This window comes from Mobula birostris, chromosome 5 (assembly GCF_030028105.1).
Source record: "Mobula birostris isolate sMobBir1 chromosome 5, sMobBir1.hap1, whole genome shotgun sequence".
Classification (NCBI taxonomy): Eukaryota; Metazoa; Chordata; class Chondrichthyes; order Myliobatiformes; family Myliobatidae; genus Mobula; species Mobula birostris.
Window position 1 is genome coordinate 89,914,769 of NC_092374.1, and position 20,475 is coordinate 89,935,243.

At 46.3% G+C, this 20,475-nt stretch overlaps 1 protein-coding gene and 1 long non-coding RNA gene across 3 annotated transcripts in view; one reads left to right on the forward strand and one right to left on the reverse strand.

Annotated features, from left to right (window-relative positions):
- Positions 1–15,468, forward strand: part of LOC140197860 (uncharacterized) — a 39,400-nt gene extending 23,932 nt beyond the window's left edge. For both annotated transcript variants that reach the window (XR_011886041.1, XR_011886042.1), the window contains one exon: positions 15,236–15,468. This is a non-coding gene — a long non-coding RNA (uncharacterized lncRNA). The remainder of the gene's footprint in view (positions 1–15,235) is intronic.
- The window catches only part of pelp1 (proline, glutamate and leucine rich protein 1), a 60,364-nt gene that overhangs the window by 11,626 nt on the left and 28,263 nt on the right, over positions 1–20,475 (reverse strand). The window contains 5 exon segments of the mRNA XM_072258383.1: positions 1,282–1,337; positions 1,852–2,017; positions 3,071–3,221; positions 6,017–6,133; positions 9,651–9,739. Coding sequence (XP_072114484.1) covers positions 1,282–1,337; positions 1,852–2,017; positions 3,071–3,221; positions 6,017–6,133; positions 9,651–9,739 — 579 coding nt within the window.

A 20,475-nucleotide genomic window follows, 5' to 3' on the forward strand; every position in this document is an offset into this window, starting at 1 on the left:
CTCTGGAGGCTCTCCAATGCCAAAATGTCCTTTATTTAGATATGGTGCCCAAAACTACTCACAATACTCCAAGTGCAGTCTGATCAATGCCTTATCAAACCTCAGCAATACATCCATGTTTTTATATTCTAGTCCCCTCAAAATGAATGCTTAACAGTGAATTTTCCCTTTGTTACCAATGATTCAACCTGCAAGTTAACCTTTAGGGAATTCTGCACTAAGACTCTAAAGTCTCTTTGCACTGATTTCTGAACTTTCTCCCCGTTTAGAAAACACTCTATGTCTTTATTCCGTCTACCGAAATGCAGGACCATTCCATCTGCCACATATTTACTCACTCTCATCCTTAGGTTCTGTTGGTTAACACAAACGACACATTTCACTGTATGTTTCGGTGTATGGGTGATAAATAAATGAATCTGAACTGACAGATGAAAACAGCTGTCATTTCCATTAAAAGGCTCCTCGAATGCTACAACTGGATCAGCCCAGAACACTAACCCAATCAAGCGCTTATCTCAAGGAACATGAAGTTGGTCTAATGGGATTCTCCCCCCCACACAGCTTCAGCTCCTTTGACCAAGCATTTGGTCACTTTCTCCAAGAAAAGTTCAGGCAGCAAAGTAAACTCCCTTTCAACATTTCAACCACCTCACCCAAGGTCAGAACCCAGAAGGAACTAAAACTGCTCTTTTATTTGTTGTCACAAGTTGCTGAAGGAACTAGAAACAAAAACGGAAAGTAGAACACATGCCTGGCTGAATCAAAAGCTGGAATCAAACCCAGCAAAAGGAAAAGACCAAAAGAGCGATTCCTTCCAAAGATTCAATTTAATGCTGATGAAGGTCATTTGGCCCTTCCCTCTTTGCACCTACTTTCTTTTCCATGTTAATTATCTATTTACCAGAGAAACATCGCCACTACCTCACTATTTATCTCTATTTCTGCACTATCTATTTACATTAAATATATGCCAGTGATATTAAACTTGATTCATTAGTAGCCCCATTTGAAGGAACTCCAGTCAGCTAGAGATCAGATTTTAGATGTGTCAGAATTAACCCCAGTGCACTACCCTGATCAGGCGCTTGCCTGCAGGGCTGTGAAGTGGGTCTAATGGGATGCTGCAAAAAAAGGTCTGCTGTTTCCCGGTCACCAGTTCCCGCACGCCACCGGGGGCGGAAAGGAATCGCTATGCACTCCCCCCCAACCCCCAGCGCAGCCTCAGACCCTCCCCCCTTAGGAACGTAAACGAGAAGAGGAGTGGCCACCTTCACGCACCTTATGGGTCTCCTCCTTCAGGAAACTTCCGCTGGACAGGATCACACTGCTGCAGACTGTGGGAGAGGGTGGAAACACAGTGATGAGCCAGGGGGTGACATAATTCTGTCGCCAAGCCGGCAGCATGGGAGGGCGGGTGGGACGCAGAGTCAGCATCCACCACAGGCTTCTGCCAAACTCCAGTCAGGGTCTGCCTGCACAGTCGCTAGTGCAAGGCTACACACCACCCGGCACGGCCACTGGGAGCCAGGGATACAGACGTTGTGATCACTGGGATTGCGACATGGTCTCAGCGAAACAACAAAACGAGCCAGGAGCTAAGAGTGGACCTTCCCCAGTCCAGTGACCAGGCGTGAGAATCACCCTCACTCCAATGGGAGTGACTGAGGGGCTGCGTCTGATGAGAGTGGTGCCATGCAGCTCTGAACTCTGCGCACACTCCTGTACACTTTGACCTCACCAAGTAAGGGCAACGAAGCGGGTGGGGATCAGGTAAAACTCAGCAAGCCTCAATGCGGACTCGTCAGGCAGACCTTCACCGCGATGAGGGAGGGTTAACCTCTCAGGTACCTCTCAGTGCCGCCAAGCAGACATCACTGTTGGCGCTCAGGTCTCTCTTCTTCTGCCCTTGCATGGTGGACCCTTCGCTCAGGTCCATCAGCTTCTGCTTCTTGTGGGCGTGTTTGCCGTAGTTCTGTGACTGGGCCCCATCGCCCGCCGGTCTCTCCCCCTGCAGCTGGAAGGGCAAAGGCCAAAAGTCACAACACCAGTAAGGGCAGCCGGAGTTGCAGCCAGAATTTGGGGGAGTTCAAACTTTCAGCTCCAGAGATCCAGGTTCAATCCCCATCTCTCCCACACCTCACATCTCCCCTCTGTCTTGTCTCTTCCTCCCCCACCCCCTGCCTCCAGTTCCTTCCCCAGCCCAGCCCACCTCACCCTGCTGTCTTAGTCTCTCCTCCCCGCTCCATCCTGCTATCCGTCTCTCCCATATCTTTCAATCGACCCCTCCGTCTAACTCTCCCCCTTCCCCCCCGCCTGTTTCTGTGCCCACCACCCTGTGTGTGTGTGTGTGTGTGTGTGTGTGTGTGTGTGTGTGTGTGTGTGTGTGTGAAGTTTGCACATTCTCCCTTTAACCACATGGGTTTCCCCTTGGGTGCTCCAGTTCCCTCCCACATCCCAAAATCATGCGGGTTCGTAGATTAACTGGCCTCTGTAAATTACCCTTAGTGTGGGTGAGGGCGAGAATCCGGGGGTGAGTTCATTGGAATGTGGGGAGAGGGGAGAGGGACTGATGGGAATGCTCCCCAAAGTAGCACATACTTTGGCATTCAGATGGGGGGGAGGGGTTGGAGGGGGAGAAAGGGGGGCGTGGAGGGGCAGGTGGAAGGTCGGGGTGGAGAGGAAATGCACCATACACATTCTCTGAGAGGTTTTAGTTTGACTTCAAGTCAACGCTATACTCCTAAGGGTGCTCTACCATTTTGTAGAGGAGTATAAAATCATGAGGGGTATACAAATGGTGAATGTCCTTTTTCCCCCAAAACGGAAGAAATCAAGGGCATAGGTTTAAGTTGAGAGGGGAAAGATTTGATAGGAACTTGAGGGGGCAACTTTTTTTTATATATAAACACAGGCACGGACCAGTCGGGCTGATGGGCCTGTTTCTGTACTGCCTGACTCTATGCTGTCGGGAGCCTCTCCCCGTTTCACAATACAAGTTGTTGGTTTACCATGCTGAGCAAACTGGCTCCCGCCACCTCTCCTACCCTCACTCTGTGGATCTCCTCACCTTCAGTGTGTCCACCACGGGAGTGATATCGCTAAGCAGGTTAGCCAACAGGACGTCAGAATGGTGGAACGTGCCCTGGAGAACGCCTGAGGAAGCCCCACAGACTTTCACCCATGTTTCCAGCACCTCATACACCTTCACTCTCACAGAGCTGCAAGAACGATTGTGTGGCATTAGTTTTCCCTCGTCCTGTTCACCCTCAGGAATCAAACCAAACCAGCACTTAGTACTCATCTGCAGTTAACTGAGGAAGATTGCAATCTTTCTTCCCCAACTATGCTTTAACATTGCAATCATGTAGGAGCAGCTTTGATCAAATACAATCCTTTCCAAGAACACCAATTTGAAATTAAATAAATATTCTGGGCCTGACTCAGATTTGAAGTCAAATCCCAACCAAATCTGAGCACCAAGCTCTAAGCTGATTTCACAGTATGGGGCTGAAGTGAACAGTCAGTCAGTAAACTAGGATCAATGAGGAGGTGCAGTGGGTAGAGGTCACAACTCCAGAGACCCGAGTTCGATCCCCACCTTTGGCACTGTGTACGTGCTTGTATCTGTCTGTGCGTGTCTGGAGCTTGCACATTCTCCATGATGGCATAGGTTTTTCCCCAGGCGTTTTCCCTCCAACATCCCAACAGTGCATGGGTTTATAACTGGCCACTGCAAATTGCCCCCCCCAGCATGCGAGAGAGGTTGATTCTAGGGGTAGCTGGTAGGAAAGTGCAAAGAATAAATGGAATCGATGTAAATGGCTTGTTGATAGTCAGTACGGACTCAACTGAAGAATCACTCAGGAAGAGGAGGCAGTTAAAGGGCGTGAAAGAGGGATAGGTTAATGGGACAGATAGCTCTGACAACTTGACGGGTCAAATTTGGGGCAGAATTTGTTAAGTGTGTCTAGGAGGGATTCCTAGTCCACAATGGTGTATTTTCATTCTGTGGACTAGAGGAGAGGCCATACTGAGGGGACAAAAGGCATAGATAAATGAACAGCCAGGGTCTTTATCCCATGAAAAGACTTATTTATAAGATAATTGGAGGAAAATATAGGGGGGATTTCTTAGGTATGCTTTATTTTTAAATACAGAGAGTGTTAAGTGCATGGAATCCACTGTCAGACAGTATAGACTGAATACCAAGCCTTTGGGCTGCTGCGGCGATTTGGGTTCAGAATGATGTTGCTGCTGCTCGCTTCTATTGTTTGCATGACTTGTGCTTTTTTTCCCTCTTTCTCTGCACATTGGGGGTCGGTCTTTATTTTTTTAAAAATTGGGTTCTTTCAGGTTTCTTGCTTTGCGGTTGCCTGTAAGCAGACAAATCTGAAGGTTGTGTAATTTATACATCCTTTTATCATAAGTGTACTTTAATTCATTAGAGACTCATATAAATAGGCTATTGGATGAAAGAAAATGCAAGTTATGTAGGAGGGAAGGGTTAGATTGACCTTAACGTAGGTTTAAAGTTTGGCTCAACATCGTGGACCAAAGGATCTGTACTGTGCTGTACTGCTCTAAACTCTAAATGGCCTCATTGGAAGAAAAACTGAACATGAGAAGAGAGGGCTCCGCAGGACCTTGTGGTGAGTGAAATTCGGAGCATAGCAGTTATATCAGTACTGACTCAGTGAGCTGAATGGTCTTTTTCTGTGGTCTCTATGACCCTGCAGTTTCTTCCAGTTCTGTTCCTGGAAACTGTTCAAGCTGGAATTGCAGCCATAAACTGAGTTCTTGGGCAGCAGACGATACCTGTAGCCCCACTTTGGCTGAAAAATCCAACCTACCAGGCTCCCCAATGCTTGTGTGTATGAGCTATACGCACAGCTGCTGGGGAGGACCTGTACTGTACCACTTTTAGAGTAATATCCACAAAAGACATGCAAAGTGCTCCTTCCCTCTGCTAGCCTGCAGGTCACCCTTGGCAAAGTGTAGAAACTGCTTAGCCCCAGACCCCACACCACCTCCCCTGCCCCCCGCCAGATCAGGATCACATGAAACCATGGTAACAGGTGGTAGATGGTTGTATCAGCAGCTGGTGTATTTCACAAGTCCTGGTATGTGACCACTGACACCACGCTGACAATCTCTGAAGAGTACTGATAATGGCCAGGGTCACCTGTCTAGTAGACAATGCCCAGAGGAAGGCAATGGCAAACCACTTCTGTAGAAAAAATTGCCAAGAACAGTCATGGTCATGATCACCCACATCATAAGAGATGATGAGTGACACAAGATATGGGAGAAATGCAAGTTCTTTCTCTCCCCACAGACTGATCGCCACTCTTCAGTTTCTTGCCGTTTGTCAACCTCTATGGCTCATCTTTCACAATCCCTCCCACTAGACATAGATATTTAATTATTCATTTGGAGACACAGCACAGTAACAGGCCCTTCTGGTCCAACGAGCCCGCACCATCTAATTACACCCATGTGACCAATTAACCCATACGTCTCTGGAAGGTGGAGGAAACCGGGGCACCCAGAGGAAAACCACGCAGACACGGGGAGAATGGGATCACACTGGGTGCACTGTTGCGCAGGGGAGCAGTCTAAGTTATCCAAAGCTGACCTTCGAGGCGGTATGGTAGCGCAGTGGCTAGCAAAACGCTTTACAGTACAGGTTGCCCGGGTTCAATTCCCGCCACTGCCTGTAAGGACCTAGTACGTACTCCCGACGCGTGGGTTTCTTCCGGGTGCTCCGGTTTACCTCGCGGTCCAAAGACGTACCAGTTGGTAGGTTAACTGGTCATTGTTAATTGTCCCATAATTAGGCTAGAGTTAAACCAGGAGTTGCTGGGCTGCGTGGCTCGAAGAGCCGGAAGGGCTTGTTCCATGTTGTATCTCAATAATAAATAAAACCATGGGCACTGTTGAATGCTGCCCATCAACCCCTCTCCTCCACTCTGTCATGATTCCCACAAACCAGTCTCTCAGCATGGAACCTAACCTGTATGCTTTCTCCTGGCCGGGCACAGCTGTGTCGCGGGGAGAACCCCATGCCGTCAGGACTTGAGGGAAGAGTCTACAGATGACATCAGCAAAACGCAGTAGACGCTTCTTGCACCTGATGAACAGAAAACAACAGATTCACATCCTGGTACGTCGCAGGGGAGGGGAGGAAGAAAGATCGAACAGCACTAAGTACGCCCAGGGTGTTATCCGTTATGAGAGCAATAACCATGGTATTTGAGGTTTAGTGCTGTACTGGAATAAAAGTGCCAGTGCAGAGTTGGGGTTGGGGAGGGGGAGATGTAGAAGAAGTGGACAGGTGAAAGCGCTGTTCCATTTTCTATTATGTGCATAACAACACAAACCGAGAAAGTCTGCAGATGCTGGAAATCTGAAGCAACACACACAGAACGCTGGAGGAACTCAGCAGGTCAGGCAACTTCTATGGACTGAGACTCTTCTTCAGGATTGAAAAGGAAGGGGGAAGACATCAGAATAAAAAGGTGGGAGGGAATGCGGGGGAGGAAGGCTTGGTGGTGATAGGTGAAGCCAGGTGGATGGGAAAGATCAAGGGCAAGTTTTGGCCCAAAACATCAACTGTTTACTCTTTTCCATAGATGCTGACTGACCTGTTGAGTTTCTCCAGCGTTCTGTGTGTTATTATGTATGTAGTTTATTAAATAAGTGAATGAAGTTCATCTTAAACTCTTCCCCTTGCCATGTGATAAACTGGGCATGTCAAAATGATTTAAGAGCCGGTTATCTTGTCTCAAGGAAAGAGATGGGAAACAAAAGACAAATCTGCTAGAATTCATTGAGAAAATAAGATACAACTTTATTTATCCCAAAGGAAAATATTGTTGCAAGGTTGCTCACTCAGAAATATATACGTTAAAATACAAAATGTAAGCACTGAGGCACGAGAAAGAACACAAACTGTGCATTAAAAAGTAACAGTGCAAAATACAGATGTGCAATGAAACCATACGCTTACATACTTGAGGAGGAGGAGTTGTAGAGTCTTGTAGCCACATGGAGAAAGGATCTCCTGTGGCATTCAGTGGTGCACCTCGGAGGAATCAGTCTGTAATCAGCTCCTCTGTTTGCCCAGTATGTCATGGAAGGGGTGAGAGGGATTCTCCATAATGCTCTGTAGCTTCTGCAGTATCCTCTTCAGACACAACCATTAGGGAATCCAGTTCCACCCCCAGGACAGAACCAGCCTTCCTGATGAGCTTATCGATCTTCGTGGTGTCAGCTGCTCTCACCCTGCTGCCCCAGCAGGGTACAGCGTAGAACAGAATGCTGGCCGCCACTGAGTCATAGAACATCTGCAGCATAGTACTGCAGATGTTGAATGACCGGAGCCCCCTCAGGAAATACCGTCGGTTCTGTCCCTTCTTGTACAGAGCCCCTGTAATTTTAGTCAAGTCCAGTTTATTATCCAGGTGAGCTCCCAGATATTTGGAATCCTGGACAACTTCCACATCTGTTTCCTTGATGGAGATGGGAATGCAGGGCGTTTTCACCTTCATGAAGTCCACCACCAACTCCTTTGTCTTAGTGATGTTGAGCTGCAGGTGATTCAGCCCACACTACTCAACAACGTTGTCCACCGCTCTTCTGTACTCAGCCTCTTGAGCTCACCTATTCTAGCCCACAACTGCCGAATCGTCCGAAAACCTCTGTAGGTGGCAGGACTTTGAGTTGTATCTGAAGTCCGAGGTGTAGACAGTGAACAGGAAGGGGGACGGGACAGTCCTCTGAGGTGCCCCTGTGCTGCTAACCACGGTATCTAATACACAGCTCTGCAATCTCACATACTGTGGCCGTCTGGACAAGTATTCTGTAATCCAGGACACTAATGGAGCCTCCAAATGCATCTTGGTGAGCTTACTCCCTAGTAAAGCAGGTCGCACGGTGTTAAAAGCACTGGAGAAATCAGAGAACATGATGCTCACAGTGCTGCCTGGCTCATCCAGGTGGGTGTAAGCTCGCTGAAGCAGGACGATAATGGCGTACTTGCCTCCAATGTGTGGTTGGTAAGCAAACCGTAAGGGGTCCAGTGATGGATTTACGATGGTCCAGAGATGTGTCAAGACCAGTCTTACAGGCAAAATAGACAAAGAAGAGTCAATGGGCATTGTTCACTCGCATTTTTTGAAGGCCTTTGAGAAGGTTGCGTAGCAGTATGGACATTTATCTCTTCCAAAGGAAATGTAAGGCACTCCTTCCCTCTGCTAGCCTACAGGTGACCCTTGGGCAAGCTGTAACACCTGCTTAGCCACACCTCCCCGCCCCCTACTGGATCAGGGTCACATGAAGCCATGGGAGGTGGTGGATGGTTATATGAGCAACTGGTGCATATCACAAGTCCTGGTTATGTGACCACTGACACCAGGCAGACAATCGCTGAGGGGTATTAATAATGTCTGGGTTCACCCGTCTTGTAAAGACTGTGCCCAGAAGAAGGCATTGGCAAACCATTTCTGCAGAAAAATTTGCCAAGAACAAATGTGGTCATGGAGACCATGATCACCCACAGCACATAGTGATGATGACGATTCGACAAGGTAACACACTTGAGGCTGCTTAACAAGACAAGAGCCCATGGTATTACAGGAAAGATACTAGCCCATGGTTGATTAGTAGAAGGCAAAGAGTGGGAATAAAGGGAGCTTTTTCAAGTAGACTGCAGGTGATTAACGGTGTTCCACAGGGGTTGGTGTTGGGGCCACTTCCTTTCACCTTGTATGTCAATAATTTGGATGATGGAATTGATAGCTTTGTGTCCAAGTTTAAGGATGATACAAAGATAGGTGGAGGGGAAGATGGTGTGGAAGAAGCAGGGAGTCTGCAGAAGGACTCAGATTGGGAGAATCTAGACTAAGAATTAGCAGATGGAATACATTGTTGGGAAGTGTACAGTCATGCACTTTGGCAGAAAAAATAAACGCATAGTCTACTTTCTAAATGGGGAGAAAATTCAGATATCAGAGGTGCAAAAAGACTTGGGAGTCCTTGTACAGGATTCCCTAAAGATTAACTTGCAGATTGAGTTGGTGATAAGGAAGGCAAACGCAATGTTAGCATTCAAGAGAACTACACTATAAATGCAAGGTTTTATAAGGAATTGGTCAGACCACACTTGAGAGAGGCACACACACAATTAATATTTTAAGTCATCAGAATTAGATTTTGGTTTTGACAACCTACGATGCAAGCTCTGTTTCTCTCTTCACAGATGCTGCACAGCCTGCTGAACACTTCCAATTTCCTACTTTTTTACGAAATTCTCTTGTTTAGTTTTATCCGTTTCTCTCACATGGAAGCTTCGAAACATTTCCAGTTTTCTTTAAATTTCATATTTCTGGCATGTGTGTGTGGTTTTTTTTATTTTCACTTATAAGCAAATTAGATGATAAAGAGAAATACTTGCAGGATTATTGGGAGGGAAGAAGTGCTCAGCAAGTGCTAGCATTGACACAATGGCCAAACAGCCTTCAACTATCTTGTGGGACGCTAAGGGACAAGTCTTAACAATTGTGCGCAGTCAATGGAGGAGGCGGGGGAGTGGGGTTGAGGGCGAGGGAGTTGATACACAATTAACTAACTGGACAGGTAACACTTACACAGTGATGAGAGCAGAGAGGATCTCAAGGGCATCACAGTGGACTGTCGGCAGGACTAGCAGCTTCAGTGGTCCCTCGCCTATCCAGCTCTGCCAAGGAAGATGTCAAAAGCAAGAGGTCTGAGAGGACAAATGAGGACAAACCCAAAGACGGCTTCATGCTCAGCAATACTTCACAACCTTCGCAGTCGTATCTTTATTCCCCAAGTTCAAAATATCTAATTATAGCTGGTAGCTTGCTCCCAAGATGCATATATTTAACTACAAACGTTTGTAATTACCACGGCATAAATAAATAAAGGCATCCGTTAGTCTTGCAAGACCATGTATCTGCGCCTGGAAAGTCTTCACTCTCCAGGGTGCAGGCCTGGGCAAGGTTGTATGGAAGACCAGCAATTGCCCATGCTGCAAGTCTCCCCTCTCCGCGACACCAATGTAGTCCAAAGGAAGGGCATTAGGACTCATACAGCTTGGCACCAGTGTTGTCACAGAGCAACGTGTGGTTAAGGGCCTTGCTCAAGGACACAACACGTTCCCTTGACTGAGGCTTGAACTCACAACCTTCAGGTCGCTAGTCCATTGCCTTAACCACTTGGCCACGTGCCCAATCCACCATGGCATAGATACTTTGCTTAACATGGGGCACTTCTCCAATATTTAACAAAATGGGGAGTAAATGATATAGGACATAGTAGAGTAAAGCATTCGAGCAGACCCTTTGGACTACGAAATCTGTAACAATCTCGGTGCCAACCTAAACTAATCTTATCAGACTGTACTGCCCCTCCATTACCTGTCTTGTATAGATGCCTGTCCCAATGCCTCTTAAACATTGCTATTATCTTTGGAGAACTGTGTACAGTTTTGCCCACCTACTCACAGGAAAGATGTAAACAAGGTTGAAAGAACAGAGAAAATTTACAAAGTTATTGTCAAGACTGGGGACCTGAGTTATAAGGAAAAATAGGTTATAACTATTCCTTGGGACGTAAAAGATTGAGGGGAGATTTGATATATAAAGCTTAGGTGTCTAAGGCTTTTGCATAATACTGTAGTGATTTTATGTTTCGTACTGTACTGCTATCGCAAAACAAAAAACATTACACACGAGTTATGATAAACCTGATTCTGATATGGGTCTCTATTGTGGACTGAGAGTAGGAAGAGGGCAGGGAGAGGGGAATCATGGTTGGGAAATGGAGAGGGGAATCATGGTTGGGAAATGGGGAAGGAAGAGGGGAAGGAGTGAAAAACACTTGAGAGACATTAAACCAATTGTTTGGAATCAAATGACCTTGCCTGGTGTGTCAGCGCTGTGAGTGTCTTCACCCACACCGCTCCCTCGGCTCCTGGCATTCCTCCTCTGCCACCTGTCTATGACTCTACGACATTACATCTGCTTCCACCACCATCCCCAGTCATCTACACTCTTTGTGTAAAATATTGAACAAACACACCACCAGGCTCAAGGAGAGCTTCTACCTCAGATATAAAACTATTGAATGGACTCATGACTTCACAGTCTAAATTCATTATGACCTTGCACCCTGTTTACCTGCACTGCACTTTCTGCAGCTGTTAAAGTTACTCTGCATTGTTATTGTCTTACCTGGTTCTACCTCAAAGCACCATGTAATTATCTGATCTGTATGAACAGTTTGCAAGAGAAACTTCTCAATGCACCTCAGAACATGTAATAACAATAAATCATTTCAATTGCCTCGTAAATTTCTTTTAAACTTTCCCCCTCTCAACTTAAAGTTATCACCTCCAATAGAATCAGAATCACTGAGACATGTCGTGAAATTGTTTTTTTTTTGCGGTATCTGACATTTCCACCACTAGAATTAAATTCATTATCAAATTTCATAGACTTCTTTTTGGCCTCCCCTCAGCCTCTCCAGCCAAAAGAACTCAAGTCTGTCCATCCTGGCCTTATGGCTCAAGTTTTCTAATCCAGGCAGCCTCCTGGTAAAACTTTACAGCATCCTCTCCACATCCTTCCTGTAACAGGGTAGCCAGAACTGCACACAATACTCCAGATGTGGCTAAACCAACATCTTGTAGAGCTGCAACCTTGCTTCCTAGCTTTTATACTCAGGACCCGGTGCTTGGACAATTTAAACGCAGGCCAGATGGACTGAAAAGGCAGGGTGTCAGGACTGAAGACGAGGGTTGGAGCCTGCTCTCCTCCACCACGTTTTTACTCCGTTCTCCTCGGCGTCGTGCTTTGGCTGCCCTGGGTTAGTGTCTGTGAGCTTCGTGGCTATTTGCCCTGCTGTTTGATGGACTGAGACGGAAGCTATGGGCCGACTCCGGCTGCTCCAGCTCTACGGGCTCAATTTCATTCTGAATGCTGATGCTTGCTTTATTGTGTGAATGATTTGTTTTTCTTCCCCCTCTCTCTGGGTATTGTGTGTTGGTCTTTTGTTTAAATTGGGTTCTTTCATTTTCTTGTTTTGTGGCCACCTATAAGGATATGAATCTCAAGGTTGTGTAATTTATACATACTTTGATAGTAAACGTACTTTGAACTTTGAACCACAACTGATGAAGGCAAGTAAACCATATGCTTTCTTTACCTCCCTGTCTACCAGTGTCACCACTTTTAGGGAGCAATGGACAACATTCTAATATTCTTTGTCCATACTGGTTAAAAATGGGAAACTCTTCAGAAGAAGGGCTACATGTGGTGAACATTACTGGTGCATACAAGGGAAAATTATTTCTCCTGTTTCCTTGTAAGACATGACACTTGGCACATCAACTCTATGCTAGCTCTCAAGACAATGCTGTTGCCCGACTTACTCCTCTGCAACAAACTCAGTCTCTCATGCACCCTTCAGCATCCCCAATTTTCCCACTTACCGTTCTGTATAAAAGTCTTAGGATCATAAGACATAAGAGATTTAGGCCATTCAGCCCATCAAGTCTGCTCTGCCATTCTATCATGGCTGATCCTGGATCCCACTCAACGTCATATACCTGCCTTCTTTCCATATCCTTTAATGCCCTGACCAATCAGGAAACTATCAACTTCCACTTTAAATATACCCATGGACTTGGCCTCCACCACAGTCTGTGGCAGAGCATTCCACAAATTCATCACTCTCTGGCTAAAATAATTTCTCCTTACCTCTGTTCTAAAAGGTCACCCCTCAATTTTGAGGCTGTGCCCTCTAGTTCTGGATACTGCTACCAGAGGAAACATCCTCTCCACATCTATGTTATCTAGTCCTTTCAACATTCGGTAGGTTTCAATCAGATGCCCATGCATTCTTCTAAATTCCAGCAAGTACAGGCCCAAAGCTGCCAAACGCTCTTCATATGTTAACCCCTTCATTCCCAGAATCATCCTTGGGAACCTCCTCTCCAATGACAATATATCCTTTCCGAGATACGGGGCCTAAGCTATAGCTAAGGCGCCAAAGACTTTTGCACAGTTCTGCAGTAATTTTATGCATTGCACTGTAATACTGAAGCAAAAATAACAAAAAATCATGACATATACGAGTGATGATACACGTGATCCTGATTATGGGTATCTGTTGTGGACTGAGAGTGGGAAAGGGGCAGGAAGAGGAGAATCATGATTGGAAAAAGTGAAAGGGAGAGTGGAGGGAGAGGGAAGTACCACAGAGACATTTTGTAATGATCAATATCCGCTATTTAAGAAGGGTGGGAGGCAGCGGAAAGGAAACGATAGACCTGTTAGCCTGACATCAGTAGTTGGGAAGTTGTTGGAATCGATTGTTAGGGATGAGATTACGGAGTACCTGGAGGCACATGACAAGATAGGCCAAAGCCAGCATGGTCCCCTGAAAGGAAGATCCTGCCTGACAAACCTACTGCAATTCTTTGAGGAAATTACAAGCAGAGTACACAAAGGAGATGCAGAAGACGTGCTGTTCTTGGATTTTCAGAAGGTCTTTGACAAGGTGCCGCACATGAGGCTGCTTAGCAAGATAACAGCCCATGGAATTACAGGGAAGTTACTAGCGTGGGTGGAGCATTGGCTGGTCGGCAGAAAACAGAGAGTGGGAATGAAGGGATCCTATTCTGGCTAGCTGCCAGTTACCAGTGGAGTTCCACAGGGGTCGGTGTTGGGACCGTTAAGATGTATGTCAGTAATTTGGACTATGGTATTAAGGGATTTGAGGCTAAATTTGCCGATGATACAAAGATAGGTGTAGGAGCGGGTAGTGTTGAGGAAATAGAGAGACTTAGATAGTTTAGGGGAATGGGCAAAGCAGTGGCAAATGAAATACAATGTTGGAAAGTATATGGTCATGCACCTTGCTAGAAGAAATAAACAGGCAGACTATTATTTAGATGGGGAGAGAATTCAAAATGCAGAGATGCAGAGACTTGGGAGTCCTTGTGCAAGGTACCCTAAGGTTTAATCTGCAGGTTGAGTCGGTTGTGAAGAAGGCGAATACAATGGTGGCATTCATTCCTAGAGGTATAGAATATAAGAGCCGGGCTGTGATGTTGAGGCTCTATAAGGCACTCGTGAGGCCACACTTGGGAGTATTGTGTGCAGTTCTGGGCTCCTTGTTTTAGAAAGGATATATTGACTTTGGAGAGAGTTCACAGAAGATTCACGAGAATGATTCCAGGAATGAGAGGCTTAACGTATGAGGAATGTCTGGCAGCTCTTGGGCTGTATTCCCTGGAGTTCAGGAGAATGAGGGGGGGGATCTCATAGAAACATTCCAAATGTTAAAGGCCTGAACAGATTAGATATGGCAAAGTTATTTCCCATGGTAGGGGATTCTAGGACAAGAGGGCACAACTTCAGGATTGAAGGACATCCTTTTAGAACTGAGATGCGGAGAAATTACTTTGGTCAGAGGGTGGTAAATCTATGGAATTTGTTACCACGAGTGGCTGTGGAGGCCAAGTCATTGGGTGTATTTAAAGGAGAGATAGATAGGTTCTTGATTAGCTAGGGCATCAAAGGGTATGGGGTGAAAGCAGGGGAGTAGGAATGACTGGATGAAGTAGATCAGCCCATGATTGAATGGCGGAGCATACTCGATGGGCCAAATAGCCTACTTCTGCTCCTATATCTTATGGTCTTATAATAAACCAACTGTTTGGAATTAAATGACCTCTCAGGGCTGGGTGTGTCTGGACCGCGCCCCCCCCCCCGGCTGTCACTCCTTCTCTGCCACCTATCCCACACCACGCCCCCACAGGGCTAACCTTCGCCATTCCCAACATCCTTTGTTCCCATCAGATTTACAAATTCTCTCTCTGCTCCACTTTGCCAATACAGTATTGTGCAAAAGTCTTAGGCCAGCGGTCCCCAACCACAGGGCCGCGGACCGGTACCGGGCCGCGAGGAAACGATATGAGTCAGCTGCACCTTTCCTCATTCCCTGTCACGCACTGTTGAACTTGAACGCACGTGTCATCCGTGTCAGCGCGGGAAGAAGATCAACTCCTCGAGCTTGCAACTGACGGCGGGCTGAAAAGTATTTTTTTACATAACATCTCTGCTGGCATTCTGGATCAAAGTCAAGGCTAAATTTCCTGAGATAGCCCTGAAAGCACTGAAAATGTTGCTTCCATTTCCAACAGATCTGCGAAGCGGGCTTTTCTGCAATGAGTGCAACAAAACTAAATTGCGGAATAGATGGACATAAGGAACTCCCTTCGAGTATCGCTGTCTCCTATCACCCCTCGGTGGGACCGTCCTGTTGCAGGACAACAAGCCCAGGGCTCCCACTGATTCATATTGGTGTGTTGCAATGATTTTATATGTTCATACGAGGAAAACGTGCCATGTGTTTAATATCCAAATGTTACTTAAAATGTTATGACGCTATTGACTTATAAATGACTTAATTGACGTATCAATATATTCATGCGCTGTGTTACATAAAACCTAAAATAACACTAACATATAGTAAAAGCAGAAATGATAAATCCACAGCCTATATAAAGTACAAATAATGTCTATGTACACTGAACAGAATCGCCAAAAACGATTTGTAGAAAAAAATCTACATGTACGTGCATGCGCACATAGGTGCCAGCACAAGGCTTCATGGTCATGGAAGTCTTTCTCGGGGGAAAACACAATGTATTTGACTGCTACTCTTCTCCATTGGCAGCCCTCCCCTCCCTCCCTCCACCACCCGCTCCCCTTGGTCGGCTGGTCCGCAAGAATATAGTCAATATTAAACCAGTCCGTGGTGCAAAAGAGGCTGGGGACCCCTGTCTTAGGCAACCTAGCTACAGCCAAGGACTTTTTGCATTGTACTGTACATTAAAAGCCATTTACAGCGATTAATAATCAACCAAACAGCAGGTCTTTGGGTTGTGGGGTGGGAACCGGAGTACTCAGGGAAACCCACATTGTTACAGGGTGAATTTTCAAACCCCACAGTGTCTGACATCAGGATCAAATTCAGGATACTGGAGCCAATAGGCAGCAGAGCCAATTGCTTCTTTGTCAGAGCAGGGTTAACGCGATGAGGTGTGGGAGAAGTTCAAGTTCAGCGCTAACTCCAGCTCAGATGAGTCAAGCTGAAGGCCCTCTGTGTCATCAGTTCCAAACATTAGAGACACAGAGTCAGAGTCATATAGTCCCCTTTGGTCGAACTCATCCATGCCAATTAAAGACCCGATCTGAGCTAAGTGCATTTGCCCATGTCTGACCCGTATTCCTCTAAACCAGGGATTCCCAACCTGGGGTCCTCGGACCTCTTGCTTAATGGTATTGGGTCAAAGGCAACTTCCGCACCACTCTACCTGTGTCTCTACTTCAGAGAACTACACTCTGTGGCCACTTTATTAGGTACACTTGTTCACTAATGCAAATATCTAATCAGCAGTAAGCCGTATCATGTGGCACTAAGTCAATGCATAAAAGCACGAAAACATAGAAAACCTACAGCGCAATACAGGCCCTTCGGCCCAGAATGCTGTGCTGAATATGTACTTACTTTAGAAATTACCTCAGGTTACCCACGGCCCTCTATTTTTCTAAGCTCCATGTACCTATCCAGGAGCCTCTTAAAAGACCCTATTGAATCTGCCTCCACCACCATCGCCGGTAGTCCATTCCATGTACTCACCAATCTCTGCGTAAAAAAACTTACCCCTGACATCCCCTCTGTACCTACTTCCAAGCACCTTAAAATTGTGTCCTCTCATGTTAGCCATTTCAGAATTTCAGAGCTGGGAAAAAGTCTCTGACTATCCACACAATCAATGCCTTTACACCTCTATCAGGTCACCTCTCATCCTATGTCGCTCCAAGGAGAAAAGGCCAAGTTCACTTAACCTATTTTCATATGGCATGCTCACCAATCCAGGCAACATCCTTGTAAATCTCCTCTGCACTCTTTCTATAGTTTCCATCCTTGCTGTAGTGAGGTGACCAGAACTGAGCACAGTACTCCAAGTGGGGTCTGACCAGGATCATATATATAGCTCTTGAACTCAATCCCACGGTTGATGAAGGCCAATAGACCGTATGCCTTCTTAACCACACAGTCAACCTGCGCAGCAGCTTTAAGTGCCCTATGAATTCGGATCCCAAGATCCCTCTGATCCCACTACCAAGAGTCTTAACATTAATACTATATTCTGCCATTATATTTGACCTACCAAAATGAATCACCTCACACTTATCTGGGTTGAACTCCATCTGCCACTTCTCAGTCAGTTTTGCATCCTATCAATGTCCCGCTGTAACCTGACAGCCCTCCACACTATCCACAACACCCCCAACCTTTGTGTCACCAGCAAATTTACTAACCCATCCCTCTACTTCCTCATCCAGGTCATTTATAAAAATCACAAAGAGAAGGAGTCCCAGAACAGATCCCTGAGGCACACCACTGGTCACCGACCTCCATGCAGGATATGACCAATCTATAACCACTCTTCGCCTTCTGTGTGCAAGCCAGTTCTGGATCCACAAAGCAATGTCCCCTTGGATCCCATGCCTCCTTACTTTCTCAATAAGCCTTGCATGGGGTACCTTATCAAATGCCTTGCTGAAATCCATAAACACTACATCTACTACTCTACCTTCATCAATTGGTTTAGTCACATCCTCAAAAAATTCTATCAGGCTTGTAAGGCACGACCTGCTTTTCACAAAGCCATGCTGACTATTCCTAATCATATTATGCCTCTCCAAATGTTCATAAAACCTGCCTCTCAGGATCTTCTCCACTAACTTACCAACTACTGAAGTAAGACTCACTGGTCTATAATTTCTCTACTCCCTTTCTTGAATAAGAGAACAACACCTGCTACCCTCCAATCCTCCAGAAGCTCTCCCGTCCCCATTGATGATGCAAAGATCATCGCCAGAGGCTCAGCAATCTCCTCCCTCATTCCCCACAGTAGCCTGGGGTATATCTCATCCAGTCCGGAGACTTATCCAACTTAATGTTTTCCAAACAGCTCTAGCACATCCTCTTTCTTGATGTCTATATGTTCAAGCTTTTTAGTTCACTGTAAGTCATCCCTACAATCGCCAAGGTCGTTTTCCGTAGTGAATACTGAAGCAAAGTATTCATTAAGTACCTCCGCTACCTCCTCCGGTTCCATACATACTTTTCCACTGTCACATTTGATTGGTCCTGTTCTCTCATGTCTTAGCCTCTTGCTCTTCACATACCTGTAGAATGCCTTGGGGTTTTCCTTAATCCTGCTCACCAAGGCCTTCTAATAGCCCCTTCTGGCTCTCCAAATTTCATTCTGATCTCCAATGCTGAGCCTTATAATTTTCTAGATCTCAATCATTACCTAGCTTTTTGAACCTTTCATAAGCTTTTCTCTTCTTCTTGACTAGATTGTCTACAGCCTTTGTACACCATGGTTCCTGTACCCTACTACCATCATTTCCCTGTCTCATTGGCATGTACCTATGCAGAATGCCACACACATATCCCCTGAACATTCATCACATTTCTGCCATACATTTCCCTGAGAACATCCGCTCCCAATTTATGCTTCCAAGTTCCTGCCTGATAGCTTCACAGTTCCCCTTACTCCAATTAAACGTCTTCCTGACTTGTCTGCTCCCATTCCTCTCCAATGCGATGGCAAAGAAAATAGAATTTTGATCACTATCTCCAAAATGCCCTCCCACTGAGAGACCTGACACCTGACCAGGTTCATTTCCCAATACCAGATCAAGTAAAGCCTCTCCTCTTACAAGCTTATCTACATATTGTGTCAAGAAACCTTCCTGAACACACCTAACAAACTCCACCCCATCTAAACCCCTCACTCTAGGGAGATGCCAGTCAATATTGGGGAAATTAAAATCCCCCGTCATGACAACCTTGTTATTGCTGCACCGTTCCAGAATCTGTCTCCTTATCTGCTCCCCGATGTCCCTGTTATTATTGGGTGGTCTATACAAAACACCCAGTAGTTATTGACCCCTTCCTGTTTCTAACTTCCACCCACAGAGACTCAGTAGACAATCCCTCCATGTATTCCTCCTTTTCTGCAGCCATGACACTAATCTCTGATCAGCAGTGTCATGCCCCCACCTCTTTTGCCTCCCTCCCTGTCCTTTCTGAAACATCGAAAGCCTGGCACACTAAGTAACTATTCCTGCCCCGAGCCATCCAAGTCTCTGTAATGGCCACAACATCATAGCTCAAAGTATTGATCCACGCTCTAAGCTCATCTACTTTGTTCATGATGCTTCTTGCATTAAAATAGACACATCACAAAACACTGGCCAGAGTGCATCCCTTCTCTATCACCTGCCTATCCTCCCTCTCACACTGCCTATAAGCTTTCTCTATTTGTCAGCCAACCGCCCCTTCCTATATCTCTTCAGTTCGGTTCCCACTACTTAGCAATTCCAGTTTAAACTCTCCTAATAGCCTTAGCAAACCTCCCTGCCAGGATATTGGTCCCCCTCGGATTCAAGTGCAACCTGTCCTTTTTGTACAGGTCACAACTCCCTCAAAAGAGGTCCCAATGATCCAGAAATCTGAATCCCAGTCCCCGCTCCAATCCCTCAGTCACGCATTTATCCTCCACCTCACTCAATTCCTATATTCACTGTTGCGTGGCACAGACAGTAATCCCGAGATTACTACCTTTGAGGTCATGCTTCTCAGCTTCATTCCTAACTCCCTGTAGTCTGTTTTCAGGACCTCCTCCCTTTCCTTACCTATGATGTTGGTACCAATATGCACCACGACTTCTGGCTGTTCACCTTCCCACTTCAGGATATCATGGTGTGATCAGAAACATCCTGGACCCTAGCACCTGGGAGGCAAACTACCATCCGTGTTTCTTTCCTGTGTCCACAGAATCACCTGTCTGACCCCCTACCTATAGAGATCCCCTATCACTGCTGCCATCCTCTTCCTTTCCCTACCCTTCTGAGCCACAGGGCCAGACTCTGTGCCAGAGGCACGGCCACTGTTGTTTCCCTCAGGTACGTCGCCCCCCCCCCCGCACCCCGACAGTACTCAAACAGGAGTACTTATTAAGGAGGATAGCCACTCGGGTACTCCCTAGTACCTGACTCACCCTTCCCTCTTCTGTCTCCCGAGGCACCGGTGTGACTACTTGCCGATAGCTCCTCTCTATCATCTCCTCACTTTCCCTGACCAGACGAATGTCACTGAGTGTATCTCCAGTTCTCTAACCCGGTGCCTAAAGAGCTGCAGCTCGACACACCTGACGCAGATGTAGCCGTCCGGGAAGCTGGGAGTTTTCCGGGCTTCCCACATCTGACACCCAGTACGGAACACAGACTATTCCTATTCTTCACAAGTAACTTACCTCGCCTCAACCCGTTATTGCTGAAGCCCCGGTGTGCCAAA